Genomic DNA, 23,548 nt, shown 5'->3' on the forward strand with positions numbered 1-23,548 from the left:
CATGGTTATTCATGTTTCTGTAAGTCTTATATATACATATGAATCATGCCCATGCTCTGGAATAGACTTCCCATACATGTCAAGCAGAGCACCTCGTTGATTCTCTTCAAAAGAAATCTTGAGGAGTGGATGGGTAATAGAAAGTTCACCCCGAGGATCACTTCAGTGGCTCTACTTGATAGAGGCACTGGGAACTAACATTGGGCGGCATGATGCCAGGGCACTTCTATGGGCTAGGCTTGTAAAGGCTCCAGGGCCATTAGCCTAGTACACACCTATGAACCTATGAAAATAAAACATGGCATTTATTTTTGTGACAATTCTGAAGTACAATTATCAGTAAAAATGTCAGACATTTCTCACATGAGGAAAACTGATCATTTTTGTCCACGGTGCAGGGAATCTAGATGTTTCTTGAAGAGAAAAAGAGGGTACATAATTACTAGTTAAAGAGAAGTTAAGATTATATGGATCCTTTAGGGGAAAAAATCTCCTAACTAGTAGTCAGGGAGTCAGTCAATGAAGGTTATTTGTTGCTTGGGTGCTTTACCCTACTGGTGGATGAAACCTGAACTCTCAAGCTTCAGTTGCCAGACATTCAACTCACCAGTGATCAAAGTTCCTCGTAAGAAATCACTGTTGATGAGTTCTGCTGGCCACAATGCCTTGTCTGGTGGAATTTACCACCTTTTTTGAATTGGTGAGACCATATATGGTTTATATATCAGTTCAAAGGCTTGGAGGGCTTTACTGCCACACTGGGGCTGCAAGGGGGCTTGCCCATGGAAAAAAAAACACTTACAAAAGTTATTTTTTGGGGGGGCTGAGTTTTTCTGGCAAACACATTTGGGTATTCCAGTTCTTAGCACATCCAGTTATGTCCACTCATAGTGGACCTGTTTAGGTGATGCTATGTTGATAGATCTGTGAAAGACTTTGATCAAGGATAGTAAAGCCATTACATGTAAGCAGCTGGATGACATTCATTTCAAAGTCATGGTTTCCATAGCTAGAAGGCTTAACAACAATGGCTGCATTTCATGTTTACACAGGCATTTTCTTTACTATAAAGATTACAGACCATGTTGTGGTAAACAGTGGTCCTTAAGAAACCATATGCTTTCCCTGAAGTGAAAGAACAATGCCAGGCAAAGACATAGCCAATTACATTACCAAGGGGTCAACTTACAGAGCCAAACATCTACATTTTGACATTCCCACAAAATTGTCAAAGTGTTTTATAACAACATAACTGAAAATAATCACCCCCCCAAAAAAAAAAAAGAAAAGGAAAGAATAAGTAGCCTTGTGAGATGCAAGAATGCCTTGTTTTCTATTTCATTCTGTGGCTTAAAGATGTACTTTTCCTCCAAGTTGAAATTTCTTTGTTTGACTCCTTTGAAGACTTTTTGTCATTAATAAAAAGTAATTATGGAGGACACCTTTCTGTCTGTTTTTCACAGATCCATCTACGATTATCATCACAGTTTTTATCCCCCCATCTACCATCTCCTCTCATTAATACGCAGTCCTCATTGTTATCCCAGTCATCAGGCTCTCTGACATTGCTGTCAACATACCAGTACCTATGAAGAAACAAACATAAACAGGAAGTTAATGGGCAGGGTAAGGGAAAATATAATCCTTGCATGCAATATTATTTTTTTCCATTTTGCTTTGCATCATTATTAAGACTTCAACTCCATCTGTTCAGTGAACTGTTTACTTATGAAGCAATTTGTATTTTTATTTAGCAACTGCATTTATTATTGATAATTTAAATTTATATTCAAGTGGCTTACCAAATGTGTTCACTGAAAGGAAGCCAGAGAAGAAAGCACAAAGTGAACTTATATATTTGTTTGCAAAACTTGATTACTACAAAGTACATTGGTTTGCTTAATGGATTTTTTTTTTTATTGCATCATTCTTAATTTTTAAAAACATTGCAGCAAACTCTTAGTAAAACCATAAAATACTTTGATCCTACTTATTGTTTAAGCTACAAAGAGGAAAAAAGATGGTCTATTTACAAGAAGTGTATCATCTCAGTTGTTTGCGATGCTCCCACTAACTTGATAGACTTTACATCCCAATCCAAGTTCAGAATGTGATAATTAGACATTTAAAGAAAATAGATAAAACACGGCGTGATAAATTGCATGATTAGATTGACAAAATGGGTTAATTAAGAACATGGTATAACTACCACAGATTTTTTCTATATCTATATATAACTCTATCTATCTATCTATCTATCTATCTATCTATCTATCTATCTATCTATCTATCTATCTATCGATAGAAAGATATTTATGGGTCGACTGCAAATGGACAAAAGCCCATATGAATGAATCTGATAACACTGAAATGGGTTTGCCGAAACTGCATAAAACTGAAAATTGAAAAAGGCAAATCTCATATAAGCAAAAACAAGTTACTTATCTGTAACATAATGTGACCATAATCATAGAGTTAGTATATTTAATTTACAGGGGGGGTGCGGAGAACCCTACACGAGTGGACTGCAGGATGGCTCACCCCCCCCTACAAAAATGAAGGGAGAAAAATATTTGCAGTATTTTCCATATCACAACTTGTATGTTCCAACTATTAATCACTTAAGTTATGGCCACTTATGCTTAGTCCAGCATACAGAGTTTGTTTTAATATATAGCCATAGTGTGGTAATTGAACAAACTGGATGCAGTTAGGTTTAATTTGAATGGTGTCTGTTCTCTGTCACCTAAGGAAAAAAATGCTGTACTGTTATTTTTCTGTTTCAGTTTAGATTGGATAAGAGAAATGAGAGCATATGTTTAGAATTGTTTTAGGTGTAGCAATAGCTATAATAATGTAATATTTAAAAAAAATGAGAATTTGGTTATCTTTCTTTAAGTTCAAAAAGGATTATGGGAAGGGTCAAGTCTGCGACATAGTGATTATGGGTTAGGATGAGTTATTTTAAAACATAAGCATACTGGAAGGCTTTCTGTTTGTTCTTGAAATCAAGATAGCTTGTTGGAGTGGTCAGAGACATCCGGGGACCACTTTTCGATTATGTGAGATTTGGCTTTTTCAATTTTCAGTTTTATGCAGTTTGGGTATGGTTATTTTGGTGTTGTTGTATTTGTTCATATGGGTTTTCATTCATATGCAGAAGAGCGATATATATATATATATATATATATATATATATATATATATATATATATATATATATATATATATATATATATATATATATATATATATGGATCTAGAACAGTTCACTGAATGCACATTTCACCGAAACTCATATCACCTAACACAAATCATCGAAAGCACAATTCACCGAAAACACAATTCACAGAAACACATTTCACCAAAAGTGGTATATGGCCTTGTCCCCACTGTAGTGCGACCCTGGAGTTGGTATATATAGTAGGGGGTGTGGGGCAGAGCCCCCCACATATTTTAAATGTGTTAAAGTATATACATGCATACTTGCAATTGCAATATATTACTCTTATCCAAACATGTTATATACTTGAAATATGTGGGGGGCTCTGCCCCTACTATATATATATATATATATATATATATATATATATATATATATATATATATATATATATATATATATATACGCATCTGCCTATCTATACATAAATTGCTTTTTTTACAAGGTGAGTGGACTGGCTGAGAATCCTTTTCAGCTATGCCATATGACAAAGACAAAACAATTAGCATATTACAAACTCCATCAGATTATAAGAGATAAATACATAGGGAGCACATTCAACTACCTGAGAGTGAGCTGACCTGACAGCAGTTACAATAAATGCAGTTGACTGTATGCTGTTGAGACAGCATTAACAGTACTATGCAATGTATTGATTAGCTATGACAATGACATTCATATAATATTGCAAAACAAATGAAAAAGTAAACAGTTATGTATTATGGGAATTTAACTGAATATAAAGAAAATGGAAAGATTTGCTCTGCACTGATAATTAACTAAATATATTATTACATAACCGTTTGTACTTCATACATATCTTTTGAATTTCTACAGATCAACTGGGAAGTATAGTAGAACTAAGTTACATCCCCCAAAACAAGAGGGAGGTAGGAAAAAAATAGGGCAGGATACACAATGGCTTGCATGTTGTCTAAGAGTAGTGTAAGACTCCATGCAGCCATCGCGATCCAGGAACAGCCTGATTGTGCATGTAAGATTGCACCTAAAACGGCTCTTACACGGGCAGGGTGTGGATATGCTAATTACCTCACTTGCAGCCAAAAGGCATGCAAATGAGGTAAATTTGCGATCCAGGAAGCAGAAACCTGCCCGTGTAAGAGCCGTGTTATCTGCAGAAATGTACTCAGTTGATAACTGAGTACCGTTCTGCAAATAACACAACGGAGCCCTGTCAGCTCCAAATAAAAGTTGCAAATGTCGCAGGCAGCATGCCAATGGCCAAATATGTGGCCACTGGCAATGTACCCTGATGCAAATATGAAATAAATTTTTTTTCCGGCGATCGTCGATGTTTAAACATAGCGTAGCGTCATGCAAATGGGCTGCGCTATAAAAAAAACAAAAAATAAAAATATTAAACCCACAAATGTGGGTTTATGCAAAACATGAGTATAGAATGGAAGGGAATGGCAGGGTAAAACAACATGGCCACCGAGTAGGGGTTGCTAAGGGGGGAAGCAGAGTGTAAGGCATGTAACTAAGCATTAGTAGGCAATCCTATGTAAATGAGTGGTAGGATAGTGAAACGCACTGTTACATAGAAAATGAGCACAATCTGCGCAGTGTAGGAGTAGGATAAGGGGGAGTAACAGAGTAGGAGATAGGTGACATCACAGGTGGGAATGTATGAAAGGAATGCAGCTCATTGGAGCACAGTGGCATGTGAACGCTGTCAGTCACACATCATGGAAAGAGGAGTGTCAACAAGTAGGCATAGGAAAGCCAAGAAATGGAAGGAGTACACGATGGATAACACCAAAGTTTCTTGCTGGGCGTGCATATGCGCGTGTGTGCGCTGGTAGGCACGAGTAAGACAGAGTGCGCGCGTGTAAGCGTGAGTGCATGCGTTTAAGGCAGAATAAGCATGCAGGAGCCTGCTTAAACATCTGTAAGCTTGTTTGTGCTGGTGTGCGCGCATTTTAACCCAAATAAGCAGATTCTAGTCCGTCTAAGCATGTGTGCGCGCATGTTAGCCACTGTGAGCATGTTTTTGCTGGTATGCATGTTGCTCCCCTCTGAGGAAACAGAAGGGAAAAAGGAAGAATGGGAAATAGTAGGAAGCTAGTAGAAATTACTGGCAGAGCTAGCAGGTGAAAACAATCAGAAGCAGGCAATTACACAGGCAGAACAGTAGCCCAGCCCAGCACTTAAAACACTGCAAACAACAGTGCAGAATGTTTCTCTCAAGAGACACTGCAACAGAGGAGTAAGCTACTAGAAGTGAAAACTGAAAAAGCTTCACTCAGAACAAAAATGCTAGGGGCTGCCTTAGCTGTTATAAAGAGACATATGCAACTTGAGGGTGGTGACTATGCAAATGCTGCCAGACAACCCACAGTGAGGAGACGGAGAAGGGTGTACAGGCCCAGGGTCAACTGCCAGGGGTTACATGAGCTGGAGATAGTGGAGCGCTATAGAGTGGACAGAGACTTCCTGCAGCAAATTGTTGCGCTGTGCAGGCCACGCCTCACACACAGAATCAACAGAGGGGAACCTATCCCAGTGGAAACCAAGGTATGTGTTGGCATAAGAATACTAGCAACAGGTACCTTCCAGAGACCAACTGGTGATATGATGGGGATATCACAGGCATCAGCATCCAGGGTACTGCACCAGTTCCTGGATGCCATGTCAGCACATGTCAGTGAGCATCTATATTTCCCCAATTCTCGTGAGGTATTGGCCAGCAATATGCGTCTCTTCCAGCAAATAGCGGAATACCCTGAGGTAGTGGGTGCAATAGACTGCACACATATACGCATCAAAGCACCAGCCGGTGAGCGGGGTAGGGCCTACATTAACCGCAAGGGCTTCCCCTCCATCAACTGCCAGGTTGTGTGTGATGCCCATGGCATAATAATGAATGTGTGTGCTGGCTGCCCTGGAAGCTACCACGATTCACATATCTGGCATCTGATGCAGTTGTACCAGACATTTGCCAATGGGGACATCCCACATGGTCACTTAGTGGGGGATGCTGGCTATGCACTGGAGCCATGGCTGTTGACACCCATCAGAAATGCACACACACCTGAACAGGAATGTCATAATGAGGCACACGCACAAACACGAAATGTAATCGAGCGTGTGTTTGGGCTGCTCAAGTCACGGTTCCGGTGCTTGGACACATCTGGTGGAGCCTTGCAGTACTCACCAACTACATGTACCCAAATCGTCATGGTATGTGCTATGCTACATAATATGATTCTGCAAAAACAGCTGCAGCAGGACCAGCATAGGGCTGGACCAAACAGCCACCCACCATTGCCAAGGCCATCACAGGCAGAGCGTGATTCGGAGGAGGAACAACCTGAGCCTGCCCCAGTAGGCAGAAGGAGGCGTGCCCAGTATGCCTTGGCCTTGGCAAAGGGGCAACGCATAGCACATACACTGGCTCAGTAGGAACCCAGGAAATGATACCTCTCTCTGACTCACACATATAGTAAAAGGGATGCCTAAGTTGACACAACCTGCTATCAAACATGTACAGGGAGTGTAGTATGTGCATCCAACATAGGTTCATAGGTTCATAGGTTAATACTAGGCTATCTGCCCAAGGGCATTTACAAGCCTAGCCCATAGTTATGTGGCTTTCGCCACCCCTTTAGTTTGAATAAAAACTATGCCTATCATTTTGCTGTGCCTCTGTCAAGCAGTGACACTGAAGTAATCCCTGGGGTATATCTGCGATCTCCCATCCATTGGTCAAGATTCCTCTTGAACAAGGCCAGCAGGTGCTCTGCCTCACATGTACCGGGATTTTGTTCCACAGCATAGGGAGTCTCTGGGTGATGAATCTGTCCCTCCAGCATGTTCTATTTATAACTGTGTCAAGGTTTAAGTCTCCCGCCCTTGTGGTTCTGAGGGATCTAGATTTTTTGAGGTAAAGCATATTCATCAAATCTGGGTCTGACATGGCCTTATATGTCAGGCACAGGTCACCTCTGAGCAAGCGGTATGAGACTGAATAGAGCTGGAGTTCTTTCAGTCGAGCAGCATAAGACATATTTTTGAGACCCTTTATCCTTTTGGTGAGGAACTTTGGGGCCTTTCAAGCTGCAGCAGGTGTCTGGTCAGATACATTCCGAACGGGGCATTGTACTCAATCATAGGTCTAATGAGTGATGAGTACAGGGGGACGATGACCTCCCTTGATCTAGATGTGAATCCCTTCATGATCAGGTCGGCGATATAGAAGGTTTTCCTAACTACTTTAGCAACATGAGTGTCAAACGAAAGGCTACTGTCAACCTGTGTCCCCAGATCCCTGATGACTTTTTCTGTGCTCAGTGGATTGCCACCTATATGGTAGCTAGGGGTAACCTTGTTTTTCACGAAGGGTATGACTATGCATTTTTTGGCGTTTAACTTCAGGCCATGGCTCTGGCACCAGTTATCCATTTCTGTGAGGCCCTTCTGGAGGATATCTGTGTCAGATGTGTTTTCGACTATGGCCCAGTTTGCAGTCATCTGCAAACTTTGTCAGCCATAACCCTCCTGTGTTTGCTTGTACTTCAGAAAAGTAGATGCCGAACAAGAGTGGACCCAGGACTGAGCCCTGTGGGACACCACTTGTGACAGGCTTTGAGTCTGACATGGCTCCAGCAACTCTGACCCTGTGGGTTCTGTCACTTAGCCAGTTTGCAACCCATCTTGTGATGTATGGGTTTACATTCAAGCTGATGAGTTTTCGATGATACCTGAGTGGGGTATTGTGTCGAAGGCCTTTGCCAGGTCGAGGTAGGCTGTATGGACTGCCTTTCCCTCATCAATGGCCTTGGTGACTGTCTCAAAAAACTCAACCAAGTTTAAGAGGCAGGATCTGCCTTTGACAAAGCCAAACTGGGTTGGATCCAAAGTCTACAAGTTCCCTATGTCTTTATTTATGAGTTCCATTATGATCCTCTCCATGGCTTTGCAGATAAGGCTTGTCAAGCTAATGGGGCGGTAATTTCCAGGGTCTGTGGAGGCACCGCCCTTATGAAGTGGGACCACAGTCGCCGTGCGCCACTCCTTGGGTACGTATCCTGAGGTGAGGCTAAGATTAAACAGCTGTCCTAACTGTGGGTTTAATTCCTCGTTGAGTTCGTGAAGCACACAGCCGGGGACACCATCCGGTCCCATGGATGCTGTGTTTTTTGCCTTAGTGAGGGCAGTTCTCACCTGGGCGTTGGAGATGTTTGTGGGGCTACAATCCTCTGGAATAGATATCTCTCCTTTTGGGGGGGAGGGGGGGAGAAGTTTTCACTGCATTGCATAGACAGCCCTGCAGCACCACCTGAGGCATGATTGCCATGTGTTAAGCAATTTAACACCATGTAGTATATGCAAACATGATGACCCTGACTAACATCCTACCTTCACCAAGCATGATGCCAGAATATGAAGACGAGATGATCAATTACAATAATTGGCTTAAGTATTACCATTAGTCAAAGGGGATCCAATGCATGCCAGCCTGGGATGACATGCTGAGCAAGGCATGATGCTCCACCTCCACAGGTATCACAAGGTATAAGAACCTAGATGTAATGCTACCCAATGCCAGATGTCCAAACTGAAAGATGCATGCAGTCTAAACTCCCCTCAGCATGGAGAATGTTGATATCTGTCCTGTAACAGAAAACTGGGTTAAGGCTCACAAGAGCACCCAAACACTACCAGGTTACACCTCATACAGTGCTTTACAGCCCCAAAACATGGAACAAACTACAAAAAGATGGTGAGTAGCAATAATTGTCAAGGATAACCCCACCCCCATGTTGGTACCAAAACAAGAAGCAACATGGATTATCCATGCTCAAGTAACAGTGGCTAAGACTGCCTGCCAGTTTGTAGCCTGCTACAGACTACCCTCCTAATGCCAGGAACTGCACTTGGCCTATGCTGGAAACACATGGAAATATCAAGTTCTCCAAACAACATTATATGGGTGACTGAAAATACTCAAACATAGACTGGGAGCATTATCCCAGCACCAACACCCTAGGCCAAAGGTTCCTAGAATCCATAAACCAACATGCTCAGGAACAATGTACCACTCCCACAAGAGGGGTAAGCATACTGGATGTGATAATCAGCAACATGGGTACTCTATGGCCAGATGAGAAGTGTATTCCTCACTGGTAAGATCAGACCATAGAGTAATCACACTGGATATTCACAGCCGGACCACAGTCCCTGTCCAGAAAACCACAGTGAAAAACATGTGTAAAGGAAATGTTGCACTCCTCCAAACTGATGTGGAATCCATTAAAGGCCCTGTGCCTGTGGAAAATATGGGCCACACCTCAGAACCCTTTATAAATGCATTCTATGAACACAGTCAGGAATGCATGGATTATGCAATCCCAAATAAAACCAAGGCCCAATACCATATACACAGGCATCTGGCATGGTGGACCACAGCCATTACCAAACCATGCAAGAGAATGAGGAAGTCACCACATGATAGAGCAAACCCAAAAAGGGAAGTAATCTCTGATCAGTATTATGGCAATAAAATATGGCCAGTCATAAAATCCACTAAGGCCAGCTACAACAAGTTGAATCTGTGAATCTTGGGCAATGTTACACCTGCCCCATGTACACAGACAACCCCCTCCACCCCCCAAGAAATGCAAATATATGTGAGAGATGCAAGCACGTCTCCAAATTGGAGGCTGAGCTCACTCAACTCAGTTCTGTCTAAACTAGTCAGGAAGAGAAGGTAACCACACACACACCACAAACCCACTCACATAGACCTATCACAACTGCAAACCAAATACATAAACACACAAAAACATTCCTGAAGGCTATAATTAAAAACCACCAAATCAACAGAGGCCTCCAAAGCAGACATCCAAGCAACCACTACCTCCAAACATAGCACATGCAACACATAGTACACAAAGTCGGTGTGCCAAACAGTCACAGCCCGTAAGGACAAACAACATGCCTGATACACTTGAAATAGGTGACTCCATAGTCAGACACACTGATGTCCCACTCACCATACTGAACAAGGAAAAGGGTACAGTAAGCTGCCTGTAGGCTGCTACAATCTGCCACATAACACAATGATGCAGGTCACTCCAAAGCAAGTACAAATATGACTCAGTCATTGTCCTTGCTGGTGTGAATGACCTGAGACGTACCTCCCTGGACTACATGTAAAGAGACATAGAGGAGCTCTCCAATTATGTAGGCCAGGCTGGTATGACTCTGACCCTGATCAGCATCCTACCCCTACCAAGAATGATGCCACAGTACAAACACAGAATGATCAGCTTTAACAATTGGCTCAATTACTAGTGTCATTCCAAGGGGATACAATGTGTGTCTGCTTGGGATGTCATGCTTGACAAGCCACGCTGCTTTGCCAGGGATGGCTTGCACCTGTCACCCCTGTGTGTCTGGATATTGGCTAAGGCTCTTGCCACCTCCATAGTGCCTTTTGTAGGCAAGGCTGAAAAGACAAACCCACCTCTCCAGAAAACATAAGTGGAAAAAACATGAGGGTAATGCTGCTCAATGCCAGATGTCTAAACCACAAGATGCACGCTCTCGAGGCCCTCCCCAGTATGGAGAACATCGATGTCTGTGCAGTGATGGAAACCTGTATCAAGGCTCCTGAGAGCACCCCAGTACTACCAGGTTATACCTCAAATCATGCTTTTCGGCCCCAAAACCTGGACCAAACCACAAAAGGAGGGGGAGTATCCATATTCAGCAAAGATACCCACACGTCCAGGTTACTGACAATGCACAAAGCATCAGAGACCATCCATGTGCAACTAACTGTAGGCAAAACCGCTGTACAGTTTGTAGCATGCTACAGACCACCCTCTCAGACCCAGGAACACCACTCAGCCTCCCTGAAGACACTGGAGAGTATGAATGTCTCCCCAAATACCAAACAAGGTACTCACATATCACCACATATGTGGTAATCCATTACATATGGAAGAAGTAATCAGGGACCTAGGGACACAAGTGGACAGTAACCCCACATGCAACACTCCCTTTGCCAACATGGCTAGGAAGACCACCTATATTGGCCACCTTATCATGAAAGGATTCACATCTACATCAAGAGAGGTCATTGTGCCCCTATACTCTTCTCTTATCAGGCCCATAAGTGAGTACAATGCCCCATGTGGGATGTACCGTACCAGGCACCTGCAGCAGTTAGAAAGACCTCAAAAGTACCTGTCCAAGAGGATAAAGGGTCTCAAACATTTGTCATATGCTGCCTGGCTGACAACACCCCAGCTGTATGCAGTCACATACTCCATACTCAGAGGCGATGTATGCCCGATGTACAAGGTCATGTCCAATACAGAATTGATGGACATGCTCCACCTCAGAAAATCCAAAGCCATTAGAGCTGTGAGAGCGACAGATGTCAGCCTCAACACATAAATAAATTGGATGTGCTGGAGGGACAGATTCCTAACCCAGAGGCTCCCTACACTCTGGAACAGAACCCACTCCATGTTAGGCAGAGCTCCTCACTGACTCTCTTCAACAGGAATCTTGCCAAGTGGATGGGAGATCATAGATTTACTCTGGGGGTCTTCAGTGTGTCACATCTAGACAGAGGCACAGTAAAGTAAACCCTAAATGGCCATAATATTCACATAGCAAGGGGTGGCAAAAGCCACACACACTCTGGCTAGGCTGATAAATGCCCTAGGGCAGATACCCCAGTATGAACCTATGAACCAACGGAGATACAAATTGTACAGGACACTAAGGATAATCACAAGGCTGTCTTAACTGATGGTAGGAACCTTGTTGGGAATTCACAAATATGCTCTGAATTATCAAATATTACAAACAATACACCAAACTCACACACATTGCCAACATCCAACCTGACAGGTTCAGTGCAAACTCCCCCCCCCCTAAAATGACAAATATCTATCCCAGCAGAGTGCTGGCCCCCTGACATTGCAGATGCTGAGGTAACAGGCAGCATCTACAAAGCAAGACACACAGCATCAATGGTACGAGATGGTGTCCTGGGCTGTGTCCAACATGAACTCCAAGAAGAATGGAATGCCAAATAACACTACTGCTCAATTTCAGCCTTACCACAGGATATGTACCCAAAGATCAGTGTACAGCAACAGTGGTCCCTCTCCACAAAGGTGGTGCCTCAATGGATACTGCAAACTATCACCCCAGAATCCTGATAAGCTTGGTCTGCAAAGCTATGGAAAGGATCATCATGGACCTCAGAAATAAAGATATTGGGGACCTACAGACACTGGACCCTACCCAGCGCGGCTTTCTTAAGCACAGATCCTGCCCCTTAAACATGTCTGACTCATTTGAAACAGTCATCAAGGCCATTGATGAGGGGAATGTGGTCCACACAGCCTATCTGGACCTTGCAAAAGCCTTCCATACAATACCCCATGTGTTCATTATAGATAAGCTCACCAGCTTAAATATAAACCCCTATGTCAGTAGATGGGTTGCAAACCAGCCCAAGGACAGAACTGACATGGTCAGACATGCTGCAGCCATGTCAGACTACAAACCAGCTACAACTGGCATCCCACAAGGCTCAGTCCTGGGACCTCCCTTGCATGGTATATATTTCCCATATGTACAGGCCAACATGGAAGGACTGTGTCTGAACAAGTTTACAGAGGACTACAAACTGGGCACCTTATCTGACCCTCCAGCTGACACAAGCATCCTACAAAAGGGCCACATAGGAACAGACAACTGGTGCCAGAGCCATGTCATCAAGCTAAGTGCAGAAAAGTGTATAGTCATCCCCTGTGGATAAACAGTAAGTGCCCACCAATTACCACATAGGTGTTAACCCATTAAGTACTTTAGAAGTAATAAGAGACCTGGGGACACAATTTGATAGATATCTTGCATTTGACAGCCATGTGGCTGTAGTGGTTCCAGAAACATACCATATACCCACCTAATCATGAAGGTAGTCAGATCTAGATCAGGGGAGGTCATCGTGCCTTTTCAGTCATCCTTCATCAGCCTCACAATTGAGTACAATGACCCCTGTGGGATGTACCTCAGCAAACACCTCCAGCAACTGGAAAGACCTCAAAAGTACCCCACCAGGAGGATCAAAGAGCTCAAACAGATGCCATGTGTTGCCTGATTAAACAAACCGTAGCTCCACACAGTGCCATACTGCCTGCCCAGAGGCAATCTGTGCCTGATGTATAAAGCCATGTCCAAGCTGGAATCAATGAACATGCTGCACCTTGTACAATCTGAATGCCAGTGAGCTATGCACATAAGAGACCTGAACCCCAGCACTGACATACAGAGGACATGCTGTAGTGATTGATCCATAACCCAGAAGTTCACTCCACTCTTGAGTAAACTCCCAGTACAGGTTAGCCAGAGAGTCCCTCATTGACTCTCCCAAACAGAAATCATTATGAGTGGATGGGAGATGGTAGGTTTACCCTGGGTATCACTGTTATGTCACAGGTAGACAGAGGCACATTATACTAACCTTGAAATATGTGATGTCAAATTACAGTTACAATGTGTGTTGAAGGACAAACACACTCTCTGACTAGCAGTAGAAATGGCCTAGGGCACATCGCTAGTGTTTGTCAATGTCCACCCAAGTTGTGGAATACACTACCAATGTTGGACAAGCCTGGTGTAAGTAGTCCATATCCGAACAAAATGCAGCATGGTCTTATGTGCACAACTGGCCCTTAACCAGTCTGGTGTGCTCACTATGAATATTGAAAGCAGTGATAGAACTGAAACCCAGGATACTGTCCACCACAGTGAAAGTACTGAACCAGTACGCTATACAATATTACAGTGTATGGTCATTATGAAAGGATGTTGACAACTGTATGCAAACTATCCCATGGAAACCCTGCAGGCACAGTATAATCCCTGTCGGGTTCAGACACAAAGCAGTTGGGCAGTATGTACACAACATGACTCCCAACACACAACTATAAATGTGAAATATTGTGGAAGTTCACACACACCCACAAATGTGGTGGACTGAAGATCTCAACATATGGAAAACACACACTGGGCATGCTCACACACTTTGATAAATGAGACATATGTCAGGCAACAAGCCATGGAATATGCCTAAACTGGGCATGCTCACACACTTAGGCCATGTCTCAGTTTAGCAGTTGGCCACACATATGTGGTATTTGTATGTGTTAAACCAGGAACCAACCACAAGACAGCAATCTGCCCAGTGCACACAGTTAAGTGACTACAGAGACATAAGTTAAATAGTGGATCCCACACATATTAAAACACCTTCCACAGATACACAAGTTGTACATAGAAACAGGGAAAGCTATGGCAAATAAAGACCTGCAAACAGTTTACCAGCAACAAATATTGTGCATCTGAAAATTAAACATATGGGTGCAGAGGTCAATACTAGGCTGTTTGCCCTAGGGAATACAAGCTTAGCCAGAGTGTGCTTGGCATCTGCCTCCCCAGTACAGTAGGCTACTGTGCCTCTGTAAAGTAGGTCACAGAAGGCACCATGTAAGGCTAGTGTGCTGTGCCTCTGTCAAGCAGGGACACAGTGGAGATCCCAGGGGTTGAATTTGCAATGTCACATCCATGTTTGAATCCTGCAAATGCTCAGTGTGTGTGTGTGTTTGGGTGAGGGGGGTTAGTGTGTGTGCAATTCTGTGTGAAAGAAATGTCCCTTTTGCCAACTAGAAGAACACACTGCATGATGCACACTCCTCTTTCTAAACACTAATGATCTCAGCACCCTATAAGTACAGCAGGAGAAAAAAAAACTCCCAGTAATTCAGATAGCGCTCTCTGCTAATGCGTCTCTCACAAATGTCATAACATAGTTAGGTAGGGGGTTGAATCCTGCAAATGCTCCATTTGTGTTTGGGTGAGGGGGGGTTAGTGTGTGTGAAAGAAATGTCCCTTTTGCCAACTACAAGAACAAACTGCATGATGCACATTCCTCTTTCTAAACACTGATGATGTCAGCACCCTATAAGTACAGCAGGAGAAGAGGAAATTTCCAGTCATGTGAATAGCATGCTCTGCTAATGTGTCTCTCTCAAGTGTCATAACATAGTTAGGTAGGGGTTTGAATCCTGCAAATGCTCAGTGTGTGTGTTTGGGTGAAGGGGGTTAGTGTGTGTAAAAAGAATGTCCCTTTTGCCAACTACAAGAACACACTGCATGATGCACATTCCTCATTCTAAACACTGACGATGTCAGCACCCTATAAGTACAGCAGGAGAAGGTAAACCTCCGAGTAATGTGAATAGCGAGCTCCGCTAATGAGTTTCTCTCAAATGTCATAACATAGTTAGGCAGGGATTTGAATCCTGCAAATGCTCTGTGTTTGGGTAAGGGGGGTTAGTGTGTGTGCAATTCTGTGTGAAAAAAATGTCCCTTCTGCCAACTACAAGAACACACTGCATGATGCACATTCTTCATTCTAAACACTGATGATGTCAGCACTCTATAAGTATAGCAGAAGAAGGAAAACCTCCCAGTAATCCAAATAGTGCACTCTGCTAATGCGTCTCTCTCAAGTGTCATAACATAATTAGGTAGGGGTTTGAATCCTGCAAATGCGCATTGTGTTTGGGTGAGGGGGTTAGTGTGTGTGCAATTCTGTGTGAAAGAAATGTCCCTTTTGCCAACTACAAGAACACACTGCATGATGCACATTCCCCATTCTAAACACTGATGATGTCAGCACGCTATAAGTATAGCAGGAGAAGAGAAACCTCCCAGTAATGCGAATAGCATGCTCTGCTAATGCATCTCTCTCAAGTGTCATAACATAGTTGGGTTTGAATCTTACAAATGCCATGTGTGTTTTTGTCACACAGTTTGTCCATGTGTGTGGGGTGTTGTTCTTAATATTGTATGACATAGATCATATCAGTAATGTCAATGCACACGAGGTATGTGTGTGCCACATAGACATATGTACCTGTGACCTGAAATAGTTCCCATGTGTGAAGCCTGCCTCATGTGAATACATGTAATTTGCATTACACAACTTTATGACAGTGGTTTTCTGTGCAGGGGCTGCATTTGGTATGTGAATATACAGTGAGAGTAGTCTATGGTGTCATCTTACCAGCGAGGGATACACATCTGGTCTGGAGCATGTAGTCCACATGTTGGTGATGAACAGGTGCAGCATGTATTCCCCACTTGTGGGAGTGGTAACAAGTCATTCCATAGCAATTGAGTGTATGGATTCTCAGAACTTTACACCTAGGGTGTTGGAGCTAGAGTAATGCTCACATTCTATGTGTGAGTAAATTAAGCTGCCCAATATATTGTTGTTTGGAGACACCTGCAGATATACATGTCTTCTTAAGTAGGCCAAGTGTGTTACCTGGGTTTGGGAGTGTGGTGTGTGCCAGGCTATGAACTTGACGGCAGTCTTACCCACTGTTAGTTGCACATGGATAGTCTCTGATGCTTCGTGCTGTGCCACCAACCTGGAGGTGTGTGTATATTTGATGAATATTGATACTCCCCCAACTGTTCTGTTTTGGTGCAAGTTATGTGGCCGACAAGCATGGTATGAGGTATAACCTGCCAGTGCTGGGGTGCTTTTGGGGGCCTTGAACCAGGATTCTGTTACTGCATAGATATTGATGTTCTCCATGCTAATGACAGTTTCCAGTGCATGCATCTTGACGTTTACACTGCTGGCGTTGAGTAGCATTACTATTAATTTCCTATCCCTTGTGATACATATGGAGGTGGTCTTGTCTGTTGAGCCTTTCCTAAAAAAGGCAATATGGGTGTATCAAGAGCCTTTGCCAATATCCGAAAGCCCATGGGTGACAGGTGCAAGCTGTCCCTAGCATAGCAGTGTGGCTTGTTGAGCATGTCATCCCAGGCTGACAGGCATTGGATCCCCTTTGAATGACACTGAAACATAAAGCAATTGTCAGAATTGATCATCTTGTCTACATATTGTGGCATCATTCTTGGTGAGGGTAAGATGCTACTCAAGGTCAGGGTCATACCAGTCTGGGCCACATGCTCAGAGAGCTCCTCTATGTCTCTCATCATGTAGTCCAGGGAGGTATGTCTCAGGTCATTCACACTGGCATGGACACTGAGTGAGTCATATTTGTACATGCCTTGGAGTGACCTGTGTGCTTGTGTTATGTGGCAGATCATAGCGCCCAACAGGCATCTCACCGTGACCTTCTTCTTGTTCAGCCTGGTGAGCAGGACATCAGTGTACCTGATGGTAGAGGCACCCATCACAAGTGTAGCAGGTGTGTTGTTTAGCCTTACATGCTGTGACTGTTCAGCACACTGGCTTTGTGAGCTATGTGTTGCACGTGTTCTGTTCTGGGGTAGCGGTTGCTTGTATGTCTGCTTTGGAGGTGTCTGCTGCATAGGCAGACCTTTATTTCGAGACTCCGAGTATGGTTGTGTGTGTTTGTTTGGATTGCTGTTGTGATAGGTCTATGTGAGACTGGAATTGTAGTGACCATGGTTCCTTCTCCTCCTGACAGGTTTTGCCAGTACTGAGTTGAGAGAGCTTAGCCTGCAGTTTGGATATATGGTTGCATCTCTCACATGTGGTGGAATTTGTTGGGAGGAGGAGAGGGTTGACTGTGTAAATGAGGCAGTTGTAACATTGCCTCTAGATTCCCAGATTCACCAGCTGGATCGTGGAGGAGATTGACAATTGACCTTTGAACATGCTAGGCTAGTATTGGAAATTCCTTTATAATTAACAACAAAAAGGGCCAATGGGGAACAAGGTACACAAGGTGAGTTTGTGAGGGTGTAGTGCTTTTAATTTGTTAGTGCTGGCATATATAAATGCTTTAGTGAGCAATTGCCAGGTATCTCAAATGGGATCTACCTGACTACATCGACAGTTCAGAAGAGCGAAAACGACTTCACCGACGCCAGAAGATCGACAGTTCACAAACACGACACCTCATACACTCGACACATCATAACAACAACAATCAACAAACAAAATAAATCCCCTGTCCAAAACCCACACACACAACACAAGCACACCAAAATCCTTACAAACCAACACTAACCCATACATACACAACAATCTACAACCCTAACCGAAACCCTAACCCTAAGGTCCGTCACTATCGCACACTCACCTAACCCGCGCCCTAACCCTAACTCACTTAACCCACCCCTAACCCAAAAACTATCACTACTGCACCCTTACCTAACCCGCCTAACCCTAACTCACTTATCCCACCCCTATCCCTACAGACCGCCAACATCGCACACTTACCTTACTCGCACCTACCAGCCCTAACCTAACTCACTTATCCCACCCCATCCCTACAGACCGTCAACATCACACACTTACCTTACTCGCACCCTAACGTCCGTCACTACCACATACTTACACATCCTTTCCCCATCTCAGTGTTCTCAGCGTCAGTGTTTTCCTCCGTCGGTCTTCTAACTTGTCGATCTTCTGGCGTCGGTGAAGTCGTTTTCGCTCTTCTGAACTGTCGATGTAGTCAGGTAGATCCCTCAAATGCAATGTGTTACAGGTAACTTAATTGCATAACTGACAAACACTAACTTTTTGTCAAGTGAAACAAGGACATACATACAGTAAGCAATGCACATGTCACTAAGGATTCTCAGAGGTGCTGTAAAGCTGCATTTCAGGTGGGATTAGTGTTTCAGGGAAATAAGCAAACAAGCATACAAACAAAGCTACAATCAGCAAGCATGGATCTAGTCTATGCTACAGCAAACAAGGTGTACCAATTTCAGTAAGAAACAGTTCAAATATGCTGGCACTATAAGCCTTTAGCCAGAAATTCCCACCTCAGACGGGCAGAGTCCAGCCTCTCCTCCCACAAGAGTGCAGACCATGAACCTTTGTAATGTGAAATAACTGGCCTGAAGCCCAACTGCTTAAACCAGAACTAATACACATTTATAATGACAGACACTGAGCCCTCAATCAGCATTCCCCAACTTAGTAGGCTGCATGCTACCTGTCCTACCACCACAGTATTCGTGACATTTAATGAGACTCACCTCCTGTCATAGTTAGTTGTGTGTTTTGGGGCTGTCAAGCATGGTATGAGGTGTAACCCGATAGTGCTAGGGTGCTTTTGGGAGTCTTGAACCTGTTGTCTATTACTGCACAGATATCAACATTCTCCATGCAGAGTACAGGTTGTACTGCATGCATCTTGCGGTTTACATGTCCACCATTGAGTATCATAACTTCCATTTACTTATCCCCTGTGCTACCTATGTAGGTGGCCTTCTGTTTACAGCCTTACCAGCAGAATGCAAAGATGTGCAGACATTACACTATGGTAATTTATAGGGGTGTACCAAACAATACAATGACAATCATACTGTTAATGCATCAGGCATGCTGGGATATACCCACAATGATATCATTACACTGCACAGTTGACAACATGATAATATTACTACACATCTATGTAGTCACCCTGTGCATCAGCACCATGTTAACTGGCCCTGCATCGATGGTACAGATTGCAGGAGGTGGCACAGTTTCATCATATGCACAGGGTGTGTACTTGGTATGCCTGAGACTGCCACTAATACAACCAATCGACATGTATGTGTGTGTGTGTGTGTGTGTTAGTGAGGGACAACCGTAGAAGATGGGGCAATGTTGATGCAGTGTGTGCATGTATGTGTTAGCCCTAGGTGTTAGCATTATGCCTGTGTGTATGCATGCACACAGTTCCACCTTGTGGCCGATATATATGGGTGTTTTTGTACAGCCACAGACTGTACTTGCCAGGTCATACAGATCACTGTCTCTGGCCAAGGACATGGTACCTGTGACAGTATCAGGTACTAAGCCAGACTGGGTACTGTCATCAGAAGTAGGTGGTTGTTGACTGGAGACATGTCCCTGCTGGGACTGTCCAGAGCCACGTGCACGTGGTCTCCTAGGGCGGTCTGATGACAGCACAGACCCAGCATTGCTGGGGCTGGTACTGGCACTATGTGAGCGGCCGCAGGTTTGTTGTCATCCGCGATGACTGCCAGCTGCTGCTGTTGCTGGCATTCATCTTCGTCGACACCTCAACCGCCCTGTGTTGCCCTGGCTCATGGACATGTAGTTGTGGAACAGATCTAATGTGTCCCCCCAATATCTGTCAATGACCTCGGTGAAATTACGGATAGCAGCCGCAACGTCACGCATAGTGTCATTCATAGCAGTGCGATGTGCTCTCAGCTCCCTCAGACCCTGTCTGGTGTACTGTTCCATACATGACTGTGCCTGCATTACAGCCCGGAACATAGCTGAGGTTGAAAGACCTCTGTGGGCATGTCTGACAGGGGCAGTACGACCACGGATGCTCCCACGAGAACCCCTGGACATCTGCCTGTGTGGTACCATGTCAGGACTCTGGTCATGGCTGCTGTGAGGGGATGCATGTGCCACTGATACCACATTACCCTGGTCAATGTCCACTGTATGCTGTCCATCACCTAGGGATATTGGTGACAATGGATGGATTGGCAGGATGACTGTGCGCATTGATGGGGTTGACAGCTGTGTACTGTCGATTGGCTGACAACAACGGACCCTGGCACACCTCCCTGTGCCATTACACAGGTATCATCATTATCACTATCCCCAGCAGCAGATTCAGGTTCCCTGCTCCACACCACCAGAGCAGACCAGAACCTGTGAGAAGAAGACAGGAAACACAGTTTACAATGTGCACACAATGTTACCACACATGCACACATGCACACATGGGCACATGCACACATGGGCACATGCACACATGGGCACATGCACACATGCACACATGGGCACATGCACACATGCACACATGGGCACATGCACACATGGGCATTAGCACACATGCACACATGGGCACATGCACACATGGGCACATGCACACATGCACACATGGGCACATGCACACATGCACACTCCTCAGTACATGAGATACAAACACACAGACACACCTGAAATCACACACATAGCAATACCATTTTAGGGAATTATTACTATTACTATCATTAGTATTAAAGGAATGCTATTACACACTCACCAACATGGATTGGCTGCCTTGCTGTTATACCAGAGGGACCTGCACAAATAAGACATTCATTGTCAGTGGGCACAACTGTGCTATTGATACTGTGAGTATGATATTGTTCAGTAGTACAACAGTTGGCTTTCACAGGTCTACTGCCAATATTTAGAATATCACTCTTGCACAATAATTACCAGGATAACAGCTACAAACACAGTACACACCTCACACATGCATAAACTACCAGTGTAGAGAACAGTCAAATATAGATGTGGCATGTTACCTACACGCTCCAAGTCCTCCTGCTGGGTGGCTCCAGCCTCCATCATTACACATGTGTGTGGATGTTGTTGTTGTTGGGCTGGAGCCACAACACTTAGGAGGAGCCCCTCCAGTCTGGTGAGGGGAGTGTATAGCCATTCCACCACCTGTGGCAAGCTGTTGCCTGTGGATAGCAGACGCACACTGACGGACATTTCTAATTAAATCACTGCAGTGATGGCGTACCTGCTCATATGTCCGGTTGTGCATGCCTATATCATTTACCCGACGGACAAGGTCTTGCCACAGTGCAGCCCTCTCCTGCTGGTTCTGGCTGGTGCGGGAAAAGAGTGTGGCAAAATCCCGCAACAGGCTCTGGTGTATCTCATCTTCCTCTGCAGCAGAGTACGTGGGATTGTGCTGGTGCACCACTGCCCTGGAAGGAAAAGAAAAATATGTGAGCAGGTGATATAGCACACATAAAACTCTACTGTAGTGATATCACTGAACTGCCATATATAGCATCTGTCTGTCTATTGGGGGATACACATGTGAATGACCACATATCAGTGCTCAGCTGACAACTCTATGACAGTTCCTGGCATACTCCATACAACAAACAAGTATACTCCAGTAGTCGTCACACTGTTTGAGGTCCAATGCACAGCCTCACACTGGGGGTATGTATAAAGGTAATGTATGGGGAACATTGTCAACCCATGCAATGCATGCAATGCACAGTACAAATGTCACTGGTAATGCACCGTAGTCTTTGTTGCCATAACCATACCTACACCACAGTCACATACAGGGAACCACAGCACAACATATGGCAATGTAGTATGTTTGTATCCCAATACCTGACACATCTTTCTCTGGCCTCACACCAAGGACACACACCATCATGACAGACACAAAGTCATGCTGAACCATCACACCATTACAGACCTTGCACACAGTCAGTGGCACACACATTCCACCTCACATAGTTGGTATTGCAATGAGTACATGTATGTGTGCATTGTGTCATAGGCAGGTAGTATGCTATTGGGCCTGGGCCTACAGCAGCATACTGTTATGCTACCCTGCCCCTTGGGACACATGTAATGTGGTTGTACTTGCTCCTGTCAAACAGTTACACAGGGTGACTCATATGGCATACTATCTATCTGCATAACATTCAACAGGGGTGTGTCTGACATCTACTAATGGGGAGCCTTGATTCGTAATGCTGGGTGGTTTATTCCAGGGTATGGCCTATTTGTGGGTAGGAACCTGTACCTCCACCATGTGCTCTTTACTGCGGTGACAAGGATGACAGACATAGGTGATTTATGCTGGGGATATTGTGAGGTGTTACCATGGTTGTTGGACAACTGTTATGGGTGTGACTTAACTATGTATATCCAGCAGTGGTATGCTCTGTGTCGGTAGTTTAAGAGGCACTCTATCTGTGGTTGTGTCAGTCACTCTGCATAGGTAATGTGTTTGAGGGCATTATCACTGTTTGTTAGGTATGACTGTATTCTTCTCCCTTTCTGTGGTTGTCATGGGAGGTACATACCATGTAGGACATTGTGAGGTGTAGAGGGATACAGTGACCTACATTTCACTAGCTGACACACCATTTCTGCTGACATGTACCATGTACAGGTATTACAAGACTGGTGTGCCACTGTGAATATCCCAGGGGAGGCTATTGTACACTTGTTTCTCATGTTCCCTCCTGACACATCCAGTAGTAGGCAGGCAACCACATATGTGGTGGTTAGTGGTGTAAGTGTTTTGGAATGGGGTATGGTACTCCTGCATCCGCAGTGGTGTTCAGTACATGCCTTTGTCACCAGGCACCTGTTGCAATACATCTACACACATGTGCCTCTCTCAGTATATATATATATATATATATATATATATATATATATATATATATATATATATAGAGAGAGAGAGAGAGAGAGGTGAGAGACAGAGAGAGAGATATTCATATACATACATATCT

General features: G+C 44.1%; 1 protein-coding gene across 1 annotated transcript in view; it reads right to left on the reverse strand.

The window, feature by feature from the left end:
* Positions 1-202: 202 nt before the first annotated feature.
* Positions 203-23,548, reverse strand: part of LOC122808672 (asialoglycoprotein receptor 1-like) — a 963,364-nt gene continuing 940,018 nt past the window's right edge. The window contains exon 6 of the mRNA XM_044079650.1: positions 203-1,586. Within this exon, the coding sequence (XP_043935585.1) occupies positions 1,430-1,586 (157 nt within the window). The 3' untranslated portion in view covers positions 203-1,429. The remainder of the gene's footprint in view (positions 1,587-23,548) is intronic.

This window comes from Protopterus annectens, chromosome 8.part0 (assembly GCF_019279795.1).
Source record: "Protopterus annectens isolate FY-2018-M chromosome 8.part0, PAN1.0, whole genome shotgun sequence".
NCBI classification, from domain to species: Eukaryota; Metazoa; Chordata; order Ceratodontiformes; family Protopteridae; genus Protopterus; species Protopterus annectens.